Source organism: Equus przewalskii, chromosome 1 (assembly GCF_037783145.1).
Source record: "Equus przewalskii isolate Varuska chromosome 1, EquPr2, whole genome shotgun sequence".
Classification (NCBI taxonomy): domain Eukaryota; kingdom Metazoa; phylum Chordata; class Mammalia; order Perissodactyla; family Equidae; genus Equus; species Equus przewalskii.
In genome coordinates this window covers 161673857-161695870 of record NC_091831.1, presented here as the reverse complement: position 1 = coordinate 161695870, position 22014 = coordinate 161673857, and the positions used below count along the sequence as shown (strand labels likewise).

Here is a 22014-nt window from a genome sequence, read left to right as displayed (position 1 = left end):
AGAAACAATGGGGAGTCTGGATGGTGGCGGGATGTGGAGGGTAGCCAGATCCACCAGAATTGGGAAACTCCAAAACCAGGCGAGACTATGGTCAGCAACCAACGGAGTGCTAAAGTTAGGAAGTGTTAGAATTTTCAGGATGGAGCAAATAATAGAAAATGGAATTGAAATAATCTCCTCTGCCTTGGAAAAACCTTTCATTTTCTCCATCATCACTCCTGTTAGGAGTAATAAAGTATTTCAACACCTGTTGAATCTAAGTGCTACAGGTTAGGCTGCACAGCCAGGGTGTGGGCTGGCCAGGTACCAAGGCCAGCCAAAGCCTTGGCCCACTTTCTTTCTCTTTCCTTTGCCACCACGGGGACAAGGAATGAAGAAGACTTCTCCTTGAGGCTGAGCAACATCCTTAAAGAACCTAAAGAATAAAGGAGAAAGGGATTCAGGGGGGCTCAAAACAAGTTCTGCCCCTCATCTCCACATACAGCCAGCCCGTGGATCCCTTCCACACGCCCCGTTTCAGCAGGAGACTAGGGGCTGAAGCTTGGACATCCTGTATTTTATCTAACAACCTGTTCCTGTGGGAGGGTCCTGTGCACAATGCCATTTGTGACAAACCCCTGGAGTGTTAAGAACTGGGAGGGGTCTCAGACACTGTCTGGACAAGTCCAACCCCTGCATTTTACTGCTTGTCAAGTGGCCGACATCCAAACAGGAGCATGAATCCCAGGCCTTTGGTTAAAAGTTTGAAGTTCAGTCCCTGGGCTCTCTGGCTGCCTCATCTGAAGGCAGCCCTGGATGATTACTTTCGATCTGATTTTGGCCGTGGGATAAGGAATTGGCTGCAGTAACGTGGAAAATATTGCTGGACCTGGAGTTAGAAGATAGCCTTTAAATTCCGCTCTGTCCCTGGAGAGCCGTGTGACCCTAGACATTCCTTAGGCCCTCTGTGCCTCAGTTTCCTCATCTATGAAATGGGGAGGCAGTAATAGGAGCGACTCCCCGGGATTGTTGGGAGAGGATTACGTGAGATGAGCTACGTAAAGGGCTTGATGAGGTGCTAGGAGCAGAATGAGGACTCCCGAAGTGTTATCTACTTCTGTTGCCGCTGTTCTGCAGTAAAGCACTTCCCTAAGACACATCACAAAAAAGGCAGCCATTGTTAGTCACTGCACAGGGAGGTACAGAGTTACAAATAGAAACACCTTCTCTGCTCTTTAGGACCTTGCAATCTAGCAGGGGAGGCAGGGAAAGCTCCCTAAAAATACAATTAACAAGGCAAATCTATGGTTACTAAGGGCCAAATGACTGATGATTCTGAGAAGGGGGAACCAGCCTGCAGGGTGTGTTCTGAGAAAATGCAGAGGATCTGGGATGTGAAGTTCACCAGGACCTGAGCAATGCTTTTTCTGATGTTTCTCCTCCTCCCGCTGCCCACCACATGCTCCATCTTGTTACTGCTGCCCCCTGGTGTCGGTCACCTTCCTCGCACTCCTGGGTGAGAGCCCAGGACTGCTCATCCTGGGGCAGTGTGGGGGGTAGGGGCGCCACCTCCCCCAAGGCACAACGAAAAGGACTGGAAGCTCAGCCAGGTCCCAACACGAAGGAAGGGGTCTCTCTTCTTCAGATTCTCCAGCTTGGACAAGGACACAAGCAGCAACTACATGTATGGAGGGAAAAGAAGAAACCAAGAATTACTATCCAGCGGAAGAAAGTGCTTGCAAAGTGACACATCCAAGTGGATGCAGGGTCTGAAAGCCGCAGATACAAGGGCTGTGCCTCTAAAAACCACAGAATCACAAAGCTTTAGAATGGACTGCTCTTCCTTCTACTACAGCTTCCACTTCACTCCCTTGCTGGCACCAATATATAAATAGGCTTGTGTTTTTCCTCATAACAAAAATTAAAATCTCAACTCTTTACAAGATTTGTGGTTAGGTATTTTGTAGAATGTCCCTCACTTTGGGTTTGTTTGGTGATTTCTCATGAACAGACTGAGGTTATGGGTTTTGGGAAAGAGTATCCCGGAAGTGATGTGTGCTTCGCAATGCATCAGATCAGTGATACCGGATATCAACATGAATTATTGCTGGTATGCTAACCTTGATTGCTTGGTTAAGGTGGTGTTTGCCTGGTTTCTCTACTGTCAAGTTGCCATTTTTCCCTTTCCATACTCTATTTGTTAGAAGCAAGTCGCTAAGTCCAGACCACATTCAAGGCGAGAGGAATTAAGTTCTATCTCGTAGAGAAAAGGGTATCAAAAATTTGGGGTTGAATTTTAAAACCTGCACAGTAGTAAGTATATTTTGGAGCAGATACTTTGAGGCTTTGCAAATATCCTGTTCTGCCTTAAAGTTCTATCTCCTGATTTTAGCATTCATTGACCGTCTTTCCCATAGCAATTATGACTGTGATGGTCTGATGGTGATTTTCTGTTTCCCTCATTCCTTCTATATTTATTAATTGGAATTCTTCCGTAAAGGAAATTTTTTCCTTCTCTCCCAGTGAGTTATACTCAATCATTATTTATATCACTATGGACATATATTTATTTTATTCTTCGAGTTATAATCTAATATTATCATTATTTATAATATTGCTCAAACTGTTTCAGCTTTGGCCACTGGGACATCTTTTGAGTTGGCTCCTGTATCCTTTCGATATGCCCCCCCCCCCCCCATTTTTTAGCACTTAGTTTCCGGCAATGCAAGTTGCTCCAGGATTATCTTGTATTTGTCCTGCCCTAGTCTTAGAATTAGCCATTTTTCCAAGGAACCCTGGTTCCTTTTATTGAAGAATGGTATTTAGAAACCAACATGTGGATGCCAGGTGTGCTCATTGCTAATGGGGTGCCCCTTCTTTTAGATCCTCTTAGCAGATAAGGCTTGCAAATATATGCATGTATATTAATCCATATTTACACACCGTATCTATATTTACCTCTGTGTCTATTTGAATGTGTATACAAACACATGTATGTACATTATACAGACATCTATGGATGATAGGTCTATATATAAAGATATCTATGTAAATTTATTACATATATTCTGTAATATATTACACATATTCCATAAAATTATGTATATATATGCAGATCTTCCTCGACTTACAATGAGGTTATATCCCAATAAACCCATCATAAGTTGACAATAACTCAAAAATGCATTTAATACACCTAACCTACTGAACATCCTAGCTTATCCTAGCCACCTCAAACACGCTCAGAGCACTTACATTAGCCTACACTTGGGCAAAATCATCTAACACAAAGCCTGTTTTATAATTAAGTGTTGAATATCTCATGTAATTTATTGAATACTGTACTGAAAATGAAAAGCAGAATGGTTGTATGGGTACAGAATGGTTGTAAGTACACAGGTTGTTTACTCTCACGATCGTGTGGCTGCCTGGGAGCTGCAGCTCACTGCATCATAAGAGAGTATCGCACTGCATTATCACTTGCCTGGGAAAAGATCCAATTTCAAAATTCGAAGTATGGTTTCTACTGAATGTGTATCACTGTTGCACCATCATAAAGTCGAAAAATTGTAAGTCAAACTACATAAGTCGGGGGCCGTGTGTATGTATATAAAATAAGCATGAGTTCATACTGTTATCTCCGACTCCACCCTGATAGGGTTTATCCTAGCCTTCCTCTTCCCATACCAAAACAGCCACGCTCCTCTTTCTCTGACAGTGAGAAACCTACCTCCCATTAGCTACAATTTAACTATTTGTTTGTTATATGTACCAACTATAATGTTTATGTAGGTTCCTTTTGTCTTTTGCCTTACAGTATCCAGTCAAAACATTGTTTTCCAAAATTGTTTATTTTAGCTCCTTCCCCCCACCACCAACTTTTTCATATATATTTGTAATATAGTTAGATTCATATGTCTCATTCTGCATTCTACCTTGGGATTGAATGGAGTTTTTTTCTACTTGTATTTCTCTGTAGAGTTCTGTGGGCTTTGACAATGGCATGGAGTCATGTATTTACCACTGTGATACCACACAGAACTGTCCCATCACACTGAAAATTCCCATTTGTAGTCAACCTCTCTTTGTTCTCTAATCAGTTCCCTGGCAACCACTCATCTGTTTTCCATCACTATCATTTTGCCTTTTCCAGAATGTCAAGCCTGTGTCAGGAGCCCCAGTGCCCATGGTATTGTGAGTTTCCCCTGTATTACCATTTAACATTCTATCTGCACACTTCTCAGTTACTCTTCTAAGTTCCTGTGAAGCAGTATTTCCTAAACTGTCTCAAGCAGTGAGGCGTCACTAGAACGTGAGCTCCACAAGGACAGGGATGTGTCTGTGTCTTCACAGGTTTATCTTCAGTGTCTAGAACAGTGCCTGGATTAGAACAGGCACCAGTAAATATTTACTTTGTGAATATTCATATTTGTGGTACATACCCTCTCAGATGGCCCCATATGACCTTCACCTCCTGGTGTTCCCCCACTAAATCAGGGCTGGTAACCAACAGAGTACCATGGAGATGACATTGTGCGACTTCCAAGGCTAGGTTATAGTTTCCACCGTAGCTTCCTGGATAGCTGGCACTGGGGAACCAGCTGCCGTGTCATGAGGACACTCAAGCAGCTTGTGGAGAGGCCCATGAAACGAAGATGTGAGACCTCCCACCAATAGCCAGATCAACCTGCCAGCCATGTAAAGGAGCCACCTAGAAAATGGATCCCCCAGTTCCAGCAAAGCCTTCAGATGACTTGCAGACCCATGAAAGACTCCAAGCCTAAACCGCTCAGCCACACCATTCCCAAATCTCTGGCACTCAGACACTGGGAGAGGTAACTTTTTTTTTTTTTTGAGGAAGATTAGCCCTGAGCTAACTACTGCCAGTCCTCCTCTTTTTTGCTGAGGAAGCCTGGCCCTGAGCTAACATCCTTGCCCATCTTCCTCTACTTTATATGTGGGACGCCTACCACAGCATGGCGTGCCAAGCGGTGCCATGTCCGCACCCGGGAACGGAACCAGTGAACCCCAGGCCACCAAAGCGGAACGTGCGAACTTAACCTCTGCGCCACCGGGCCGTCCCCGAGAGGTAACTTTTTATTGTTGCTTTAAGCCACTAAGTTTTGGGATAATACGTTACCCAGTAATAGATAACTAATATAGTATTGTCCTACAGAAAACAGCTTCATGGTTAAGTACATTTAGGAAACACCGAATTACACAGTTAAAGGGATTTCTTTACTGGAAGAATCTTCAGAGCTTTTAATATACTAATGCTCTTTGACAGTTTATTCCTTTTTCATCTTAACTCCTTCCAGTTTGGAAATGTAGTTGTAAGTAAATCCACAATCTCCCAGCACCCCATCTAATACAACACTGAGGTTGTCCAAGGACAGCAGGAGACGGAGATCTCCTGAGGAGTGAGGGAGCTGGCCTTCAAATTCCTGCTCTTCCCTGCTTCAAAAGTCCCCTTTCCCTTGGGAATCCCACACATCATGGCTGCGTCCACCAAGCTGGCATCAGAGGACACCGCTTTCCCCTGCATCGCTTGGGCCCAAACATGGGTACCTTTACTCAACTTTCCATAACACAACTGAGATCAGAACGATTGACAAAACTTTGCAAGAAATTCAGTGTAGTAAGTTGAATTGGGTCCCCAAAAGAGATACGGTCAAGTCCTCGTCTCCGGTACCCTTGAATGTGACCTTATTTGGAAATAGAGTCTTTGCAGATGTAATCAAGTTAGGGTGAGCCCTAAATGATGTCTTTTGACTGGTGTCTTTATAATGGAAATCTGGACAAAGAGACACAGGGGAGACACAGGGAGAACGCCATGTGAATTCTCTGTGGAGAATTCCTCTCCACAGAGGCAGAGACTGGAGTGACGCTTCTACAAGTGGAGGACCACCAAAGACTGCCAGCAACCATCAGAAACTAGGAGAGAAGACTGGAACAGACTCTCCCTGAGAGCCTCCGGAAGGAACCAACTCTGCCAACGACTTGATTTTCGACTTCCGGCCTCCTGAACTATAAGAGAACAAGTTTCTATTGTTTTAAGTCACCCAGTGTGTGGTGCTTCATTCAAAGACATCCAAAAAGGGCTAAAAGGAATTACTCAGGGGAACATAAAATGGAATGCCATGTAGTGATGGAGCCACCACCTTGCCCACCCTTGGTCCCTGGCTTCCTGCCCTGCCAGGATCCTGCCTCACTGTGCTAGAGGCCACTTGGAGACACTCAGGACTAACTAGATCCCTCAGAGTTGAGGCCCAAAAGAGAGAAGCGCAGAGAGATGCTCCTTCAACTCTACCCAAGGCCTGAATGACAAATCCACATTTCCTGGCCCCGATACTCTTCACCCAGGATAACTGACTGGGAATGTCCATTCCTTTCAGAGAATGTCTTGTTCGCCCCTACAGGGATACATCCAATAGATTCTCTCAAAACACAGTCATCCACCATTTCTACAAGAGATACACAAGCAGCAGGAGAAGACAGCTCCAGTGGCCTTTCGATAAGGTCCCAAAGCCCCCAGTACTTCCCCACAGTTACACGCTTTTCTGTAATCGAGTTCCATGGACAAAGGAACCGTGTTTGTCTCATGTGTTGTATTCTATCCCCAGTAGCTACCACAGAGGCTGGCACACAGTAGGAGCTCAATAAACATTTCCAGATGAGGCAGCTGGGGCCCAGTTAGGTCTGGAACATGCTAGAGATCACACAGACAGTTGATGGCTGAGCTAGGACTCCAGCCTAGCACTTTGTCTATTCCCTGACACCCCACCTTAGCTTGTCCTGTCTAGCTGAGCTCAGCAGTAGGTAGAGCCCAGACTTCTCTTTCCTGAACTACTGCAAAACCCTTCCTTCTGTTCTCCCTACCGCTCTCTCTCCATACAGCTTCTATATCTTAAATCTCTCTCTCATATACACACACAACCACACACTCTGGGAGACCCTCTGACCGAATGAGTGAATGACTCCCTGTTGTCCACACTCTTTAGCATGCCCTGTTAAAGCATCCTGAGTCTGATTCCTTCCCACCTGTCTGGTCTTGACCTCATACGCTTTAACCCCCAGGCATGACCCCCTCTCTCATTGTCCATCTTCTTCACCCAGAAAACTCCCCCTCCTCCTTGAAGACCTAGCTCAGAATCACCCGCCTTTGTGAAATGTTCTTTGGCCCTCCCCCTTGCACTCGGTTCCCACTGTTTCTATAGCAACATACCACTTCTGCCTCTCAGACAGCTCAGATGGAACCATCTCACCCTCGTCTCCAGGCAGGCAGTTCTCCTCCACTAGTGACTGACTGTCCACCCCCCCAGGGCGAGGCCCAAGTGTGATATCCACATCCCTCGTGCGTAGCATAGGGCTTGGCACAGAGCAGGGGCCCTGGAGGACTTTGTGGGGAGTGGCTAAGTGAGTAATCAGACACGGAGGCCACTAAAACCAGCTCACAAAAGGGCAGCCAAACCCTTAGGCACGTCCCACATCTGGAACTTCCAGAAAGTGCACAGGATGCTGCTTCTCGTCAGCCTTCTTCACAACTTAGAAAGTCAGGTGGCAGGTTCCAGCGCATCACAAAACTCGCTCCAAGCAGCGCCCAAAACCCAACTGGAACTCAGTGTGCCCTCCCCAGAGTTCCAGCCAGAGGAGGAGACTGGGTAAGTTCTGGGGGCAGCTGCTCCTGCACTAGAATTCCAGGCTCTCCCTGAAACCATCCTCAGATTATCTAAGGAGCAAGACAGAGCCAGAGAAAAGAGTTGCATGTCAGGAAGGTGTGTGCCCTTACTCCTCCAAGTACACTTTTCCAGGTGACCCTCCACCCAGGGCAGCCCAGACAAGATGAGTGAGAAGGGGGCAGGGAGCCATTTTAGAGTCTTGAGGGGGACGGAGTGACACCTAATTGTCAAATGACTCTAGTACTCAAACTTTCCCCGTGCTGAAGAATCACCTAGCATACTCATCAAAATGCAGATACCTGGGCCCTGCCCCCAGAGAATACAATTGAGGAGGTTGAGGTTGCCTAGGAATCTACATTACAACCCAAAACAAAAAACAACAAAAAAACCCCAATGATTCAAATGCAAGTAATCCTCAGACCACACTTTGAGAAACCCTGGCCAAGAAAGTCTTTTCTGGCACCAGCTGAGGATCCAGCCTCCTTCTCTTCTCTCCCAACTCCAGCCTCAGGGAGCTGGATGTCTGTAGGGATCCTGGGAAGAGACAATGACCCTGGGAGGGCAACCCGCATCGAGATTTCAATGGGAAGAGGGGACAGGCCTGGAAAGTGTGGGCCTAGAGGGCAGGACCAGGCCCTGGCAGAGCTGTCACAGGAAGGCAGATGTCAGCTCAACTCGAGGAAGAACTTTACGGCAAATTTATTGTATCACTCCCAGCTTGAGGTCTACAGTTTAGCAGGAAAGCTTGCATCATCCTTAGATAACTCTAGATTCCCCAGCTTGGCTACGAGGCCCCTCAGAATCCAGCCCCTGCTTCCCTCCCCAATCCCTCCTCATAGCCCCCCACCCCTACTTCCCAGAACTTCACCTGTCCTCCACCCCCACCACACAGAACCTCTCACGGTCCCCTAAGTGTGCCAAGCCCTCCATCCGTCTGCCAGCCTCATTCGCCTCTCTCCCCCAGGACTTGGCCCATCTGGTGGCTCCGCGTGGCCTGCCCATCCCCTGCTCAGCCTGCTCAATTCCATCATGCCTCAGGTCTCAGTCTAGCAGTCACCCTTTAGAGCCCCCTCTAACTCCACAGCTGGATAGAGTGCCCAGCTCTCTGCTCCTTCTGTACCCCATATTAAAATGGCTCACTGACCCCCGACCCAGACCTGATGTAGAAATATTTACTGAGTTGAATTGTTGAATTATAATGAGCCAGGTACTAACTGTTGCCCTGGGAGGTTAAGAGGCCCTCCAGGGCCCGTGGGCTGGCACTTAGTAGCTGCTCAATAAATGTCTGGGCAGTGTGTGAATAGCAGTGCCCTGGCAGAAAATGAAACTGGCTGCCTTGGGAGGCAGCGACCTGCCCTGGTCAGAGAGCTGGGGGGGAGCTGGATGCTGGATCTGACACCCGTGCCCCAGGACCACTCCTGACAGGGAGGTTACAGGGTGATGGCTGCCTCCTGCTGGAGAGTATCTCTGAACAGTAGCCAAGGCCCAGCGAGCTGATCAGTTGATGTCAGTTTGGTTCACAACAGTTTTTGTTCAGGATGATAAAGGCAATTCATTGCTAAGCACCAATGGATTAGACCAGACCAGGGTCATCTGCTTCTCTTGTCCTCTAGTCCAGAGTCCCCCTAAACACATGGGCACTTCCAGACCTGTCTACACATGGAAGCCTCACAGCCTTGAGGTGAGGCAAGACTCCCCAGGACTAACTCCCCGAACACATTTTAGGCATAGCCCCCTGCAGCCGGGCCTGGCCAGCTCAGGCTAGTGGTACACAGTGCCTACTGTGTGCCAGGCTCCAGCGAGCGGGGCAGTCAAGGTCTGACTTTCCCCAGCCCACTGGGGGCTTGGCCCTATAGGCCATCAAGAGCAGGGACAGGGGCCAGCCCCATGGCTGAGTGGTTAAGTTCACATGCTCTGCTTCGGTGGCCCAGAGTTTTGCCGGTTCAGATCCCGGCCATGGATGTGGCACTGCTCATCAGGCCATGCTGAGGGGGCGTCCCACATAGCACAACCAGAGGCACTCACAACTATGTACAGGGGGACTTTGGGGAGAAGAAGAAAGAAACAAAAAAGATTGGCAACAGATGTTAGCTCAGCTGCCATCTTTAAAAAAAAAAAAAAAAAGAGCAGGGACAAAGCAGGTTTCCAGCCTGTCCGTGGTGATGGGTGGGTATAACTGCAGGATAGGCCAGGAGTTCATACAGTGCCCTGCGCCCTAGGGCAAGTGGCAGTCAGAGCTACTGGGGAGGACGCTTGGCTTCCTACAGTCTATCTCTGAAGCACAGATCTTTCTAGAATTTCTTCTCGGTCCCTAAGGGTAGGAAAATTGAGAGTGTAGATGGACCCATGCCAGCCCTCTCTCACTCCCAGCCCTACTCCAGGGAAGTAAGCTTCAGGGGCCTGTGTCCCGTGGGCCAGGGTGTCTGAGGGTGGGCTGGGGGCAGGAGCCCAGGAGTGTGGCATTCAACCTGCTACTGATTAGCTGTGAGACCTTGGGCAAGCCCCTTTCCCTCTCCGAGTCTCAGATCCCTCCTTCATAAATGAGGGACAGGGACTAGACTGGTGTTTCCTGACCTTGGCTATGAATCAGAATCATCTGGGTTGTGTCAGGAGAAAGGAACTTAATACAGATTCCCGGGCCCCATCCCAAAGTTCCTAAAGAAATCCGAATCCCAGGGAAGAGAGGCCTACTCAAGCCCTGGTCCCCCACCTCGCCCCAGCCAGGGAGCCTCTGGGGCCCCTTCAAACCCTCCCTAGGCCCCCTGCACCAAGAAACTCTTTGGGACTCAATGATCCCAGCCACATCCCATCTCTTTCCCACCTCTAAGCCTCCTCAGGCCAGGGCTAGACTCAGCTGCCCCACCTCTCTCTCTCCAAAGAGTGCTGGAGCCTGGAGCACTAGTCAGTGAGCAGTTTATTACCCATCAACCTGTCCCCAGCCTCCCGGCACTGCGGCCTGTCCACAGTCTAGACGCAGACTCAGCTCATCAGTCCTCGCACCCTGCCTCAGTCTCCACCCCACCCCGGTCCTCCACGCTTTCCCTCCCCGTGCCCTCCATGGCAGCACCAGGCCCGGGGGCCACACCTCAGCGAGGGGAGGGGAGGGGGGGCAGAGGAGAGGAGGCAAAAGCTGGGGAAAGAGGAACCAGATTGGCCCCGAGCTTCTGGAACCACCGCCCCAGGATGAAGGGCAGGTGGGCAGGGCTGGGCGGCTGGGGTGGGCTGGGGTGGGCTGGGGTTGGCAGCCGATGGCTCAGGCAGGAGGCTCTTCTCCAGGAGGCGCTGGGAAGCCACTCAGGTCTCGGCCAATAATCTCACTCACTGTAAAGGAGGGGCAGTTGAGAGGTTGGGCTAGAGGCGGGTCCCCTCCTTCTCCAGAGCCCCCCCAAGCCATGCCAGGCAGGCCTCAGTCTAAGATGCCTCTAGTTTTCTCCTCCACTGACTTCTCTTCCACTGGGTCTCAATTTCCCCAATGTGTCTTGACATCTGCTCCCAAGCAAATCTTGCTCAACTCCATCCACGTGGGCTCCCAGGCCCCCATCCCAGCCCTTTCCTGCTGGTTTGGCCTGCAACCTTGGGGCCAGAGGCTGGTGCAGCCAGCGGGAGGAAGGAGAGGCAAAGTAGGAAGGTTCCGCATCAGCAATCCTGCCCACAGCCGCCATGTTTAGGGGGAAGCCCAGGCAAGGGGAAACAAGCTTGACTGGGACCTCAGCGAGCCAATGCCCCTTTCTGAAATTCAGTGCCTGAGTCAGCAAATTGAGAGAGCTGACTCAATGATCTTGAAAGTAATTCTAGCCTGAGATTTTGTGATCTGGGGCAGAGGCAGGAGAGGGGCTGGGGCAGGTCCTCCACGCATCCTTCTGAATTAAGTGAACTGGGTTCAGGTGGCCACACGCACCAAGCACTTGCCTCCTGAGACCCTCCAACGGGCCCTGGGGGACCAAGGATGCTCAATCTCTGGCAAGCCAAGCTCCAGCCCTCAGCAAACATGCAGAGCAATCTCTTGCACACACTCACACTCACAGCCCCTGGTCCCACACCCACCTTCCTCCAGCGTGATACCCTGGATAGGGACTCCATCTCGGAAGCTGCTGCTGTAGCCACCCCTGGATTTCTCCTGCTCCGGAGCCCCCTCCCCAGGGCCATAGCTTGGCCCTACCTCACTGTACCCCTCAGCAGGTGGGGGATGAACACCACTCTGGGGAGGGAAGGGGCCTTCATTTGGTGGGGATGAAGGCAGTGGAGGCCGAAAGGTGGCTGGTGGAGAGAATGGCAGCCCCAGGGGAAAAGGGGAGCCCCGTCCTCCATAGGGGTCGCTAGGGAAAGGCCGGGGAAGGAAGGAGACTGGAGGTGGGCGGGTACAACCTGTGGTACCCCCAGTCTCAGGGAATATCCGCAGGCCAGGTCTGTAGGATGGCGGGGGCCCCGTCTGGGGGTATAGAGGTGGCGTGCCATAGCTGAAGCCTTCTGACAGGTAAGGAGTTTCATAAGCAGGGTCTTCATGGGGATAGGAGGGGTAGGGGGGCCTGGGTGGTGAGAAGTCCATGTCAGTGCCAAAGGAGGGGCCCGATGCTGAAGGGAAACCCCGGAGAGATGAGTCTGGCAGGGGCTCCTCCTTGAAGATCACTGGGAAGCAGAACACGTAGTGAGAGGTCTGGCAGTCCCCCCACTGCCACCCTCCAACCACCTTCCCATCCCCAGCTTTCAGCCATCCCTCCGCCCTGCCTCAGCTCCCCATATCCCCATACCCCACCACGCACTGTCCCAGAGCGCACCAGGCAGGAACTTGAAACTCTGGGTAGGGCTGCGCTTCCTCCGCCCATTGGAGACATAAAAGTAGACCTGGACCGGCCGGGACACCCGCTTGTTGCTGTACTCGGGGACGGTCAGGGTCAGCGTCACCTGGGGAAGAGCAGAGGATGAGGCAGGGGGTCCTCGGGGATCTAGGCTCAGCCCAGTCCTTCCAAAGACCCAAACTCCACCTCCTGTTTTTTTCCCATTTGCTAAGGAGCAAAGGCCATTCCCCAGAGCTGAGCCTGCCTCCAGAGCAGCCGGACTGCCTCCTCCAGAGAGGAAGTGGCAGCTTCTGGAGTCCACTCCCATGGGCAAGGGACCCAGCTGAGAAGTACCTGATGTCTCCCACCCCCGCCCCCAGCGGGTACCCTAGTGACACTGGTACCTCATTGCTCTGCAACCGGTTCACTGTGGCCTCCTCCTCCCACTGCAGCTTTCCATCTGTGCAGGAGGAACAGAGAGCTCCAGGCCAACCCCAAGGCCCCCGCCCCCTGCCCAGTCCCCTGCCATTTCCCCTCCTGCTAGAGCCAAGGCTGGACTCAGAAGGCCCTACAAGGCCAGGCTCAAAGAGGAGCCCTCTGCGTGTTTACTCAATCCAGTAGAAGAGGCGGGGTTTAAAACCATCCCCAACATACAGAGCAGCAAACTGAGACCAAGAGAACCAGGGACCAGAGGGAGTTAGTGACAGGAGCAACTCTTGAACCCTCCCACCCAACTCCAAGTGTCCCCTCCCATGAAACTGCTGAGAGGAAGGTCAAGGGTAGGAAAGGGTCCTAGCTTGAAGGAAGGCAATGAGACCCCAAGACTCAGGGCACCTCTGAATCTGCTCTGACATGGTCCCAGGGTCCTGGATTTGAATATAAGGGCTTTTGCTGGGGTTGAGGAGGGCAAAGGCCTCAGATTGGTGGGTGCACCTGGACCCCGCAGTCTTCCCTCTCCATCCCTGCAGCTCCATCTGGGGGCACCTCACAGGCTCTTGGAATCATAGCTGTGCCACCAGGCCCATAACTCAAGAGGGGCTCAGGGTGGGGCTATGGGGGTGTAAGTCACCTCTTCCTTTATCATATACCCTCTCCACGTGGAGGCGAGTTATCTTAAAGCTGACTCTCTTTAATAAATAGAACGTGCATTTCCTACATTTGCTCACTATCCTGAGCATTCTGGACTGCTGTCCTACGTGTAGGAAGCAGACAGTGCAACAGGAAGGGCAGTCTGTCTGTCCCATTTTACACATAAGAAAACTAAGGCTCAACCAGCTAGTTTAGTGACAGTGCCAGAAACCTTTCGCCTGCCCATTCCGAGCCCTTCCTGCCTGCCCTGCCCTCCCCTCCCAGTGGGTACTCACCAGGGCCCCTCTCAATGAATACCACCTTAGAGTCCGGCAGGAAGTTGGAGCCTGTTAGCACTAGTTCCTCTCCTCCTCTCACGGAGCAGGCGCTGGGGCTGTAGGCCTCCACCTGGGGCAGCTCCTGGGCTGAGCGCTGGGCTGCAAGGCAGGGCAGGAAAGGTCTAGCTGGGCCGGGTATGGAGAGGACAGCCTCCTGTGCCCGCTCCTCCTACGGCAGGAACAATGGCCATAGGGCCCTGGAGGAGTCCTCCTTAGTAGCAGACACACAAGTAAACCAACAGTCTCTCTGGGGTCACACAGACCACGTAAGGAGCCACTCCTGGGCAGAGAGAGAGGTGAACAGGGTAGGCCAGAGAGCTACCTAAACAAGTGCACAGGGCCACCCCGGGACAGATGGAGGACAGGACCGCTTTGGTTCAGCCCAGAGACAGAGACTGTGGCAGGGGCACACCCTGTCCATGATAGAAATGAGGTCTGAGTCCTTTACAGGGTTACCCAGGACAGACAGGGCACAGGACACCATGCAGAGGATGTGGCTAGACAGACAGACACACAGACAAGAGGGTCACAAGAGACAAAGAGATGGCACAGGGCGCGTTTGCTCACAGCACTCGATAGGCACAGATGCTGTCTGCACCGAGACGACCTTCCCGCTGCCCTGGGGCACGTGTACCCGGAATACCAGCCGCACACGTGTGTTCTTGCGCCCGATGTCCGTCTCACCCTTCCGCAGCTCAATGTCGGAATTCCGAAGCTTCAGGATTCCAGCACAGTCGATGCTGAAGGCAAAGAATAGATGGCAAGCCCTCCTAGCTGAAGCCAGAATGGGTGATGCTCCCCAAGAGGGAAGCCCCCACCCTCCATCCAAAGCCCTGAATGACCTTCCCTGGGGGCCTAGGGGGACTCTTTGAACATAGAGATGGGCTCTCCAGAATGCTCCCAGCCCCAAAAGTCCTCTAGATGGTGAGAAGGCCTGAAATCATCTTCTAGGGAAGACGTCTAGGTTTTTTGGGAAAAGGAAGAAGTGGGCCTAGCTTAGGCCCCGTGGAAAAGACTGGTCCTAAAGCCTGAAGACTGAGGAGAAGTGGAGGGGGGACCTACTTGGCTGCCATGTTGTTCTCAGGAAGCAGGGTCATCTCCAACACCTTGGTACCACTGACTACAGCTTCATAGCTGGCTGTGGCCACCATCTTGCCCGTGATACGGTGCACCTGATAGAAAGCATGAGGCCGCAGGTTCCTCTCATCTGCAGTGCCAATGAACATCTGTAGGGTCAGTGGCTTCTCACTGTAGCCTAGGAGCTGGCAGAGGGAGATAGAGGCCACCCGGTAAAATCCCCACTGTCTCATCCTTCATCCATCCCTGGGTTTTGAGTCCACCAGAAGATGAGGATGGTGAAAGATAAAGGATATCCTGGAAGGGATTCCCAAGGGAAATTGGGCACCAGTTGTAGAGAAAACGTGGCCTGGAGTTTACAGTGTTATTCTTGGAATAAGGCCTAAACTGGGCTGGGGAAAGGGGAAAATCTTCTAGGAGAGACTGGCCCAACTCAACAGAGAGACAACCTAACTCCCAGTGAACTTTGGCCTCAGCCTAACCCCTCCCCCACATCTGGCAGGCCATCATTTTCCAGAGTAGACAGGAGGCTTGTGTCCCATGGGATGAAGGGGTGGAGGGACAGAGGAGTAGAAAGTATATCCGGGTCCTTGAAGTGCACCCTTCCTCCCCCAACTTCAGCCCCTCCCCCAGGCTGCCTGCAGGATCATGGCTGAGAGGGAGTGTGGGAAAGGGCAGTGCCATGGGTCTGTACAGCTGGAGCCCATCTGCAGGGATCTGGGACTGGAGAGGAGAAAGGCTATCAGGATGGGCCTCTGCCACTTACCTTGACTACGGGGTGACCACCAGGGGCAGCTTTGACAGCTCCTCGGCTGCCCTCTGTCTCATAGTGGGCCCTGTGGTGGGCTCTAGGCTGCACCTCGATCCTCAGCTCCAGCTGCTCATACTGGCTTGGCAGAGGCCAGTCCAGGGGGGGTAGGGCAGAGGTCCTGGATAGGAGAGAAGAGCAACGGTCACCTGCAGCCTCAGACCCCAGTCAGGGCAGCGCTGGGTCCCAGCTAGCTGGGATACGAGGGAGGAGGGGGAGTGAGTGTGGGAGAAAGGAAATCACAGCAGAAATAAAGAAGTCCAAAAGCCCAGAAGCAAGGGGAGATAGGGGAAGGCCCCTCAGAGCCCCCTGAGAGTGTGAAAGATGGCACCAGACCTGAGACTCCCTTCTCCAGCTGTGAGCACAGGGTCTGAGGTGGCAAAGGTTCACCTGAATACAGAGGAACCCTAAACCCATCCTCATTCCCAGACCTAGATGGGACAGCATCAAGTAAAGAAGCACCACTGCAGAACAGAAAAGGACCGTGAGATTAACCCCTTTGTTTTTCAAATAAAGAAACTGTGGCCCAGAGGGTAGAAGTAGTGGGCCAAGCGAGCCAGCTACTGACAAAGCCAGGACTGAGCACATCCGGTTCCCAGGCCAGGTCCCTTTCCACTAGTTGGGGCTGGACAAGGTGGGTTCCAGGGAGCTGAGGGTTACAGATGTGCAACTTTCCTGTATGGAGCTTCCAGGTGCCCTAGGCCCGGGGAGGTCAACGGATAATCGCCCCCAGGTGATATTTGGCAATGTCTAGAGACGTTTTTGGTTGTCGCACCTTGGGGAGGGGATGCTACTAGCATCTAGCGGGTAGAGGTCAGAGACGCTGCTAAACCATCCTACAATGCTCGGCACAGCCCCACACAACAAAAGTTATCCTGCTGGAAATATCAATAGTGCTGACAGAGAAACCTGCCCTCCAGGACCCCAGGGGAAATGCGTTAAGGCTTCTTTCTCCAGGAAACTTTTCTGGATAGAACTGGCTTTCTCTGACATCCCAGGGTTTAAGGATTATTGAAATGGGCAGCCTTCTTTGAGGGTGAAAGGGGTAGAAGAGCTGAGAGAACTGCTTGTTTTTAATAAGAATTCTTTGACTTGCAAATATATGCTATCTTATTCAAATGAGCAGCTATACTTCTAAACCACAAGTCAGGCTCTAGAAATTAAGAGTTAGAGAAGGATTTCCTGCTACCCAGTGTAGGGCTGAAATCTAGCCCATGGTCCAGGCCCAGCCAGTGCCAGCCAGAACTGGGGGTGGGGGACACCCTAGAGAAACTCCTCCTTTACCTAAGTGGTCCTCCTGGGGGGGGGGGGGGCGCCTTTTTCTAATTGGTCCACAGGGAGGGATTGTCCTTTTGCAAATCCTCTGACCATAAGGGATTTTTTTTTTTTTTGCTCTTTTTTTATTCTCCCTAAGACTGGGTAGATGGCAGCAGCCAAGCTGGTTGCAGATCCTCTTTTGAAATGCCAAGGGCACAGAACTAGGACCTTTCTTCAAACCCAGCCCTTGACCCTTCTGCTCCTTCAGTGGGATGGCTGGAGACAGCGGTGGTGGCAGGCACAACCCTCACCTGAAGATGGGGCTGTGTCCTCCAATCCGGGCCTTTGACCAAGCCAGTGGGGAGGGCACTGCCAGGTAGTCCATGCCAGCCACCTCCTTCCGAGGACCCCCCGGGGGAGCTGCAGCCTCCTCTGCTCCAGAAGGCAGCTTTCCATTGCATGGGGCAGGCTCCTCAGACCGAGGCAGGGCCACTGCCTGCTCGCTGGAAGTCCTCCGGGTCTTCTGTGGGATGCTCTCGGCAGGTGGGGCCCCCACGTAGTCAAAGGGGCCAGGGGAGCCAGGGTCCCGGGCCAGAGGCAATGGGGGTGGTGGAGGTGGCTCAGGCCCCTCCTCCCCTAGACTGCCTCGGCGGGACAGAGCTGGGGAGGCCGAAGATGGGGTTCCCGAGCTGGAATAGCGCCGCTTGCCACATGGAGAGGCAGGCCGTGGGGAGGCCGGGGTGGGCCCAGGAGCGCTGAGGAGTAGCCAGCTATCCTCCGGCCCCCGGCCTCCGGGGCTTGGACCATACAGGTTCCAGGGGTCATCCGGGGTCCACGGCCTAGGAGAGGCCCGGGGCGAGGGCAGTGGGGAGCCCAGGCCAAAGCGCGAGGCCGCCTCATTGAGCTCAGACTCCACTTCGTCGCAGGCCGCATACAGGGCTGCCTCATCGGAGGCATCTGAGAAGAAGCTCCACGAGGACAGGCTGCTGCTGCCAGGGCTCGGGCTGAAGAAGGGGCCCCCGCCCTGGCCCCCTGCCTCTCGGTAGCCTCCAAAGCCTTCTGGTGGGGGGTAATCCCTGGGGGAGCCGTCCACCCAGGCATCTGGGTTGTCCTCCAGTGTGGCAGGTGGTTCAGGCGTGGGAGAGATAGAGGTGATGCGGATGCTGGGGCACTCAAGAATACGGCCTCCCCCAGCGCCCCCGGAACCGCCTCCCAGCCCCCCCAGCCTCACTGACCGGGCTGGCTGGCTCTCCCAAGTGCCAGGTGAGGGGGCCGGGCGGGGTGGTGGTGAGTGCATGCCAGGCCGAGGGGGTGGAGGCCGGGGAATGCCAATAGGGGCAGCGCCATAGGGAGGGGGCTCCCCCAGGGCCAGACGGCAGCATGGCGGGGCATCCTCCGAGTCCAGTTCTGTCAAAATGGGAAGGGAGGGCGAGGAGAGAGGGATGCCACAGGAGATGAGGAGAGAGAGAAGCAGGTGAGATTAGATTCCTTGAGTGGCCAGCCCCAGCAAGTCCTGTTCTGCTACCCTCTCCTCAGCAAGGAGGGCTCTCTGAGGAGCACTTCAGAGCCACAGACACAAAAGCAAAGTTGGACCTCTGGGAAGGTGAAGGGAGATAGATCCAGGCGTGCCAGGCCCTTTCTCACTTGGAAACCCTCACACTCTGAGCCCCCAGCCCTGGAACCTGGGGTACCCGATGGGGCGGGTCTTAAGGTGAGGGAGGCGGGTCGAGAGGGACTGGAGCTGAGCCTGGAGGCGGGTTTAGGGAGGCGCTCGGCTGGGCTGGGGGCGACTCACACATGAACCCAATTAGCAGCGGTTCCCAAACCCCCAAACGGCGCTGGCAGGAGCCCCAGTTGCCATCGCAACGGTGGCCAGGGGAAGGGGGGCGCCAGGGCTGTGGTGACGAGGGGAGGTAGCTCCTCCCTCGCTCCCCCCAATCTGGGGGGTGGTGTAGCCAAGCGCGTGCTGCGTGCCGGGCCGGCCCTGGGGAGGGGGGCGCGGGCAGTGCCGATTCCGTGCGAGCGCCGGCCGCCGCCCCCGGTTCAATCCCCGCCATCTGCCTCTCATTGCGGCCAGACAGGGGAGAGGGAGGGGGAGGGGAGGGGCCCGAGAGGGCCCCCCGCCCCGGCGTCCGGTCTGGAGGCCGGGGCTCGGTCCGCAAGGGGCAAACTCCGGAGCCGAACTTCCCCATCCCCTGGCGGCGCCCCGGGCTCTCGGGACCGCTTGTTCCCCGCCCGCCCCCCATCCCAGTGACAGTCGGCCCAGCCGGGAGGCGGCGCGCAGCCAGCGGCACCCCCACCCCCACCCCAGTCAGCACCTAAAAAGGAGAAAGTGGTGCCCGGCCCCCAGCCTCACCTCTGCAGACCCTCGAGTCCCACGACTCCTCTCAACCTCTGACCCACTCATCCCCCACCCCAGGCCGCTGCCCTAAAATCCCTAGACTCAGGATCCCCGGACCCTTCCCTCACTGACCCCAAGACCCCTTCCCAGCCCCGCACTAACCTTCCCCCGATCCCCCCGCGCCCAGCGGGGGGGCCTCCTTTTCCTCCCCGAACACCAGCTTAAATTCCAGCTCCTCATCCTCGCAGCTTGCTGCCCCCATGGGTCCGGCCAGAGCCCCCAGGTCCCGGTCTGGGTGGGAGGGGGGAGCTCAGGAGGCTGCGGCTCTTCACCCGGGGCTCCCTCCCTCCCTTTCTTGAGACGCCCCCTCCTCTGCCGCTGCCGCCTCCCTCCGGACGCCCCCTCGTTATTATAAAAACTTTTCCAAACTTTTTTCCCTAAACTTCTTCAAAGCGCTCCCCCCACCCCAGCCTGTCCCTGATTGGCTGCCCGGGATGCTTCAGCCCCTCCTCCAGGGATGAGATGGGAAAACCACGCGCCCCTCGTCCTCCCTCACCCTCCCTCCCCTGTCGTCTCTCCAGTACCTCCCCCTCAAAAAGAAAAGAACAAAACTGAATTGGAAAACGGTCCCTCCAGTGTGGTACGACCGGAATGATGCCTATTGGCCCGCAGTTGTGACAATCATTTCCCGCAGGGAGCACCACCACTACCACCCCCAACTTAGTCTAAGTTCAGGGGCTCCGGGTCCGAGTGCCTTAAAGGGGCCACATCCTGAGCCCACAGTGTAGAGAGCCCACCAAATACCCTTTCTTAAGTTCTGAAGAGTTGTGCAGCCAGCAACTAGCAAGGAAAGGACCAATCCTCCCTCTTGCCTCCAAGCCTGAAGCCAAGGATGCGGAGCGGCTTCAGGCCGCTCTAAAGAGAGAAAGGCCATTCCTTCCAAGTCCCTCGCCTGAGGCCGTCCTGACTGGGCCCTCTGGAAGCCTTCCTGCAGAATCAGCCCCTCCGCCTGCCGTCTCTCCCCATCCTCCAAGGGGGAAGAACATTTATCCGTCTTAGGGAACGAGTCAGATGTCCACGGCCTCCGGTGGGCTATGATCCGGGCCAGGCTTTACCGCTGCCCTTGTCCCAGCCTCCCAGAGGGGCCGTTAATTAGCCTCCACGGGAAGTCGGCTCCCTCCTCCCTAGATCTGTAGTCTGGAATGAATCCCCTATCCGATGGCATCCCGCTCCGGCTTTCCTGAAAATCCTGGCCAGGTTTACTAGGGGCCCGGAACCCTGCGACCCGGTGGGCCCCAGGGTTGGATACCTGTCACCTGGGCGGGAGGATAAAGGAAGACTCGGACTGGAGTTTCTAGGAAGGGCAGGCATGGAGGGGCCCTCGTGTAAGAGAGGACGTTAGATCCGAGATTGGTGACTCGTACCGCGAATGGGTGGGTGGGGGGCGGGTTGCTACCATTTCCCCTCACGCAGACCGTGTACTTTCAAACTTTTCTAAGAGGCCTCAGCGATCTTCAATCTAAATCCCTCCGGCTCGGGGCCGCGCCCCCAGCGCCGCCCCAGCCCTGCACCTAAAGGGTTAAGCGACGGCCCTCGGGTCAGACGTTTACAAACATTCGGGAGCCGGGTGGGACCGCGCCCGTTACTCTAATGAGAAACAGGCTCTGCGGGACAGGGGAAGAGGGAGGGCTGGCCAGCGCGGGCCCGAGCTCCGCGGCAGCCGAGCGGCTCCCCTCCCTTCCCTCCCGTCCTCCCTCTGGCCCGCCCTGGGGAGCCCCCCAGCCCCCGGGGACCCCGGTGACGCGCGGAGCTGCCCCGGCTCCGAGCCCAGGGCCGCGACGCTAGAGGGGCGGGGAGGAGAGGCCAAGCCGGCGGGGAGAGAAGAATGTGCCGAGGCCGAGCGGGAGGCGGCCTGGTTTGATTTTTCTTTCTTTTTTTCCCCCCTTTGGTTGGTCTCCTCAGGTTACATTTCCCTTCCAGCTTCATCTCGGAAATGAAGGAGAGACACCAGGGGAGGGAGAGCGAGGAACACCCTGAGCCCGGCGGCCAGCCTCCACCTAAGGGGTGGAGTGGGGGGGCGGGGAGGTGGAAGAGGAGGCGAGAAGGGCAGGGGTAGAGACCCGGACCCAGCCCTCGCTTCCTCGCATTCCGCCCCCGCGACTCCCCCCCCCCCCCCGCCCCCTCCGACCTCTCCGCGGCACCAGCAGACGCGCACATTCTTTTCAAATGTCATATTTCCTTTGATCCTCGGCAGCGTTTCTCCATGTGTCTGGCTCAGCTCCTGCCCGGCCAGCCGCCGCCTCCCCGACCCCCCTTTGTATATTTTCCGGGAGAACCCTCCCCCTCCTCCTGGCATCTGGAAGGCCCTGAGGGCTGGCGTCGTTGCAAATTCCCCCAGCAACTCTGGCCTCGCTTCCCAGTGACTCAATTTCCCCTCTGCGGGTGTTGGGGGGAGGGCGAGGAGCAGAGGGGAGAGTCGTTGAGCGCAAATGTGGTACGAAGGAGCCTGAGGACTGCTCAGAGCACCAAGCTTCTCTCAGGGGAAGTGGAGGGGGCCATCCCCTCAACTGTGAAAACCCTCCAATCTGTCTGGGCTGCAGCCTAGGGATGGAATTTATGACTTCTGCAACGTCCTGCCTGGGGAAGAGCGGGTAGTTGTAGCTTTAGGTTGCCCTACACTTCTGTCCCCCTG

General features: G+C 54.3%; 1 protein-coding gene across 7 annotated transcripts; it reads right to left on the bottom strand.

The window, feature by feature from the left end:
* Window positions 1-10554: 10554 nt before the first annotated feature.
* NFATC4 (nuclear factor of activated T cells 4) lies at window positions 10555-21660 on the bottom strand. 7 transcript variants are annotated; one of them, XM_070627797.1, is made up of 11 exons: window positions 21538-21660; window positions 19485-19613; window positions 17293-18388; window positions 15683-15845; window positions 14902-15101; window positions 14407-14579; window positions 13798-13938; window positions 12838-12893; window positions 12434-12560; window positions 11703-12284; window positions 10555-10979 (listed from the first exon to the last, which is right to left on the bottom strand). In XM_070627797.1, the coding sequence occupies exons 2-11, from the start codon at window positions 19582-19584 to the stop codon at window positions 10912-10914; spliced, it is 2706 nt and encodes a 901-aa protein (XP_070483898.1). In that variant the 5' UTR covers window positions 19585-19613; window positions 21538-21660; the 3' UTR covers window positions 10555-10911. The 7 variants fall into 7 exon arrangements, with proteins under 7 accessions (XP_070483898.1, XP_070483913.1, XP_070483888.1 ...); XM_070627812.1 differs by having other exon boundaries at window positions 21511-21628; XM_070627787.1 differs by lacking the exon at window positions 21538-21660 and adding an exon at window positions 20747-20947.
* Window positions 21661-22014: the final 354 nt, after the last annotated feature.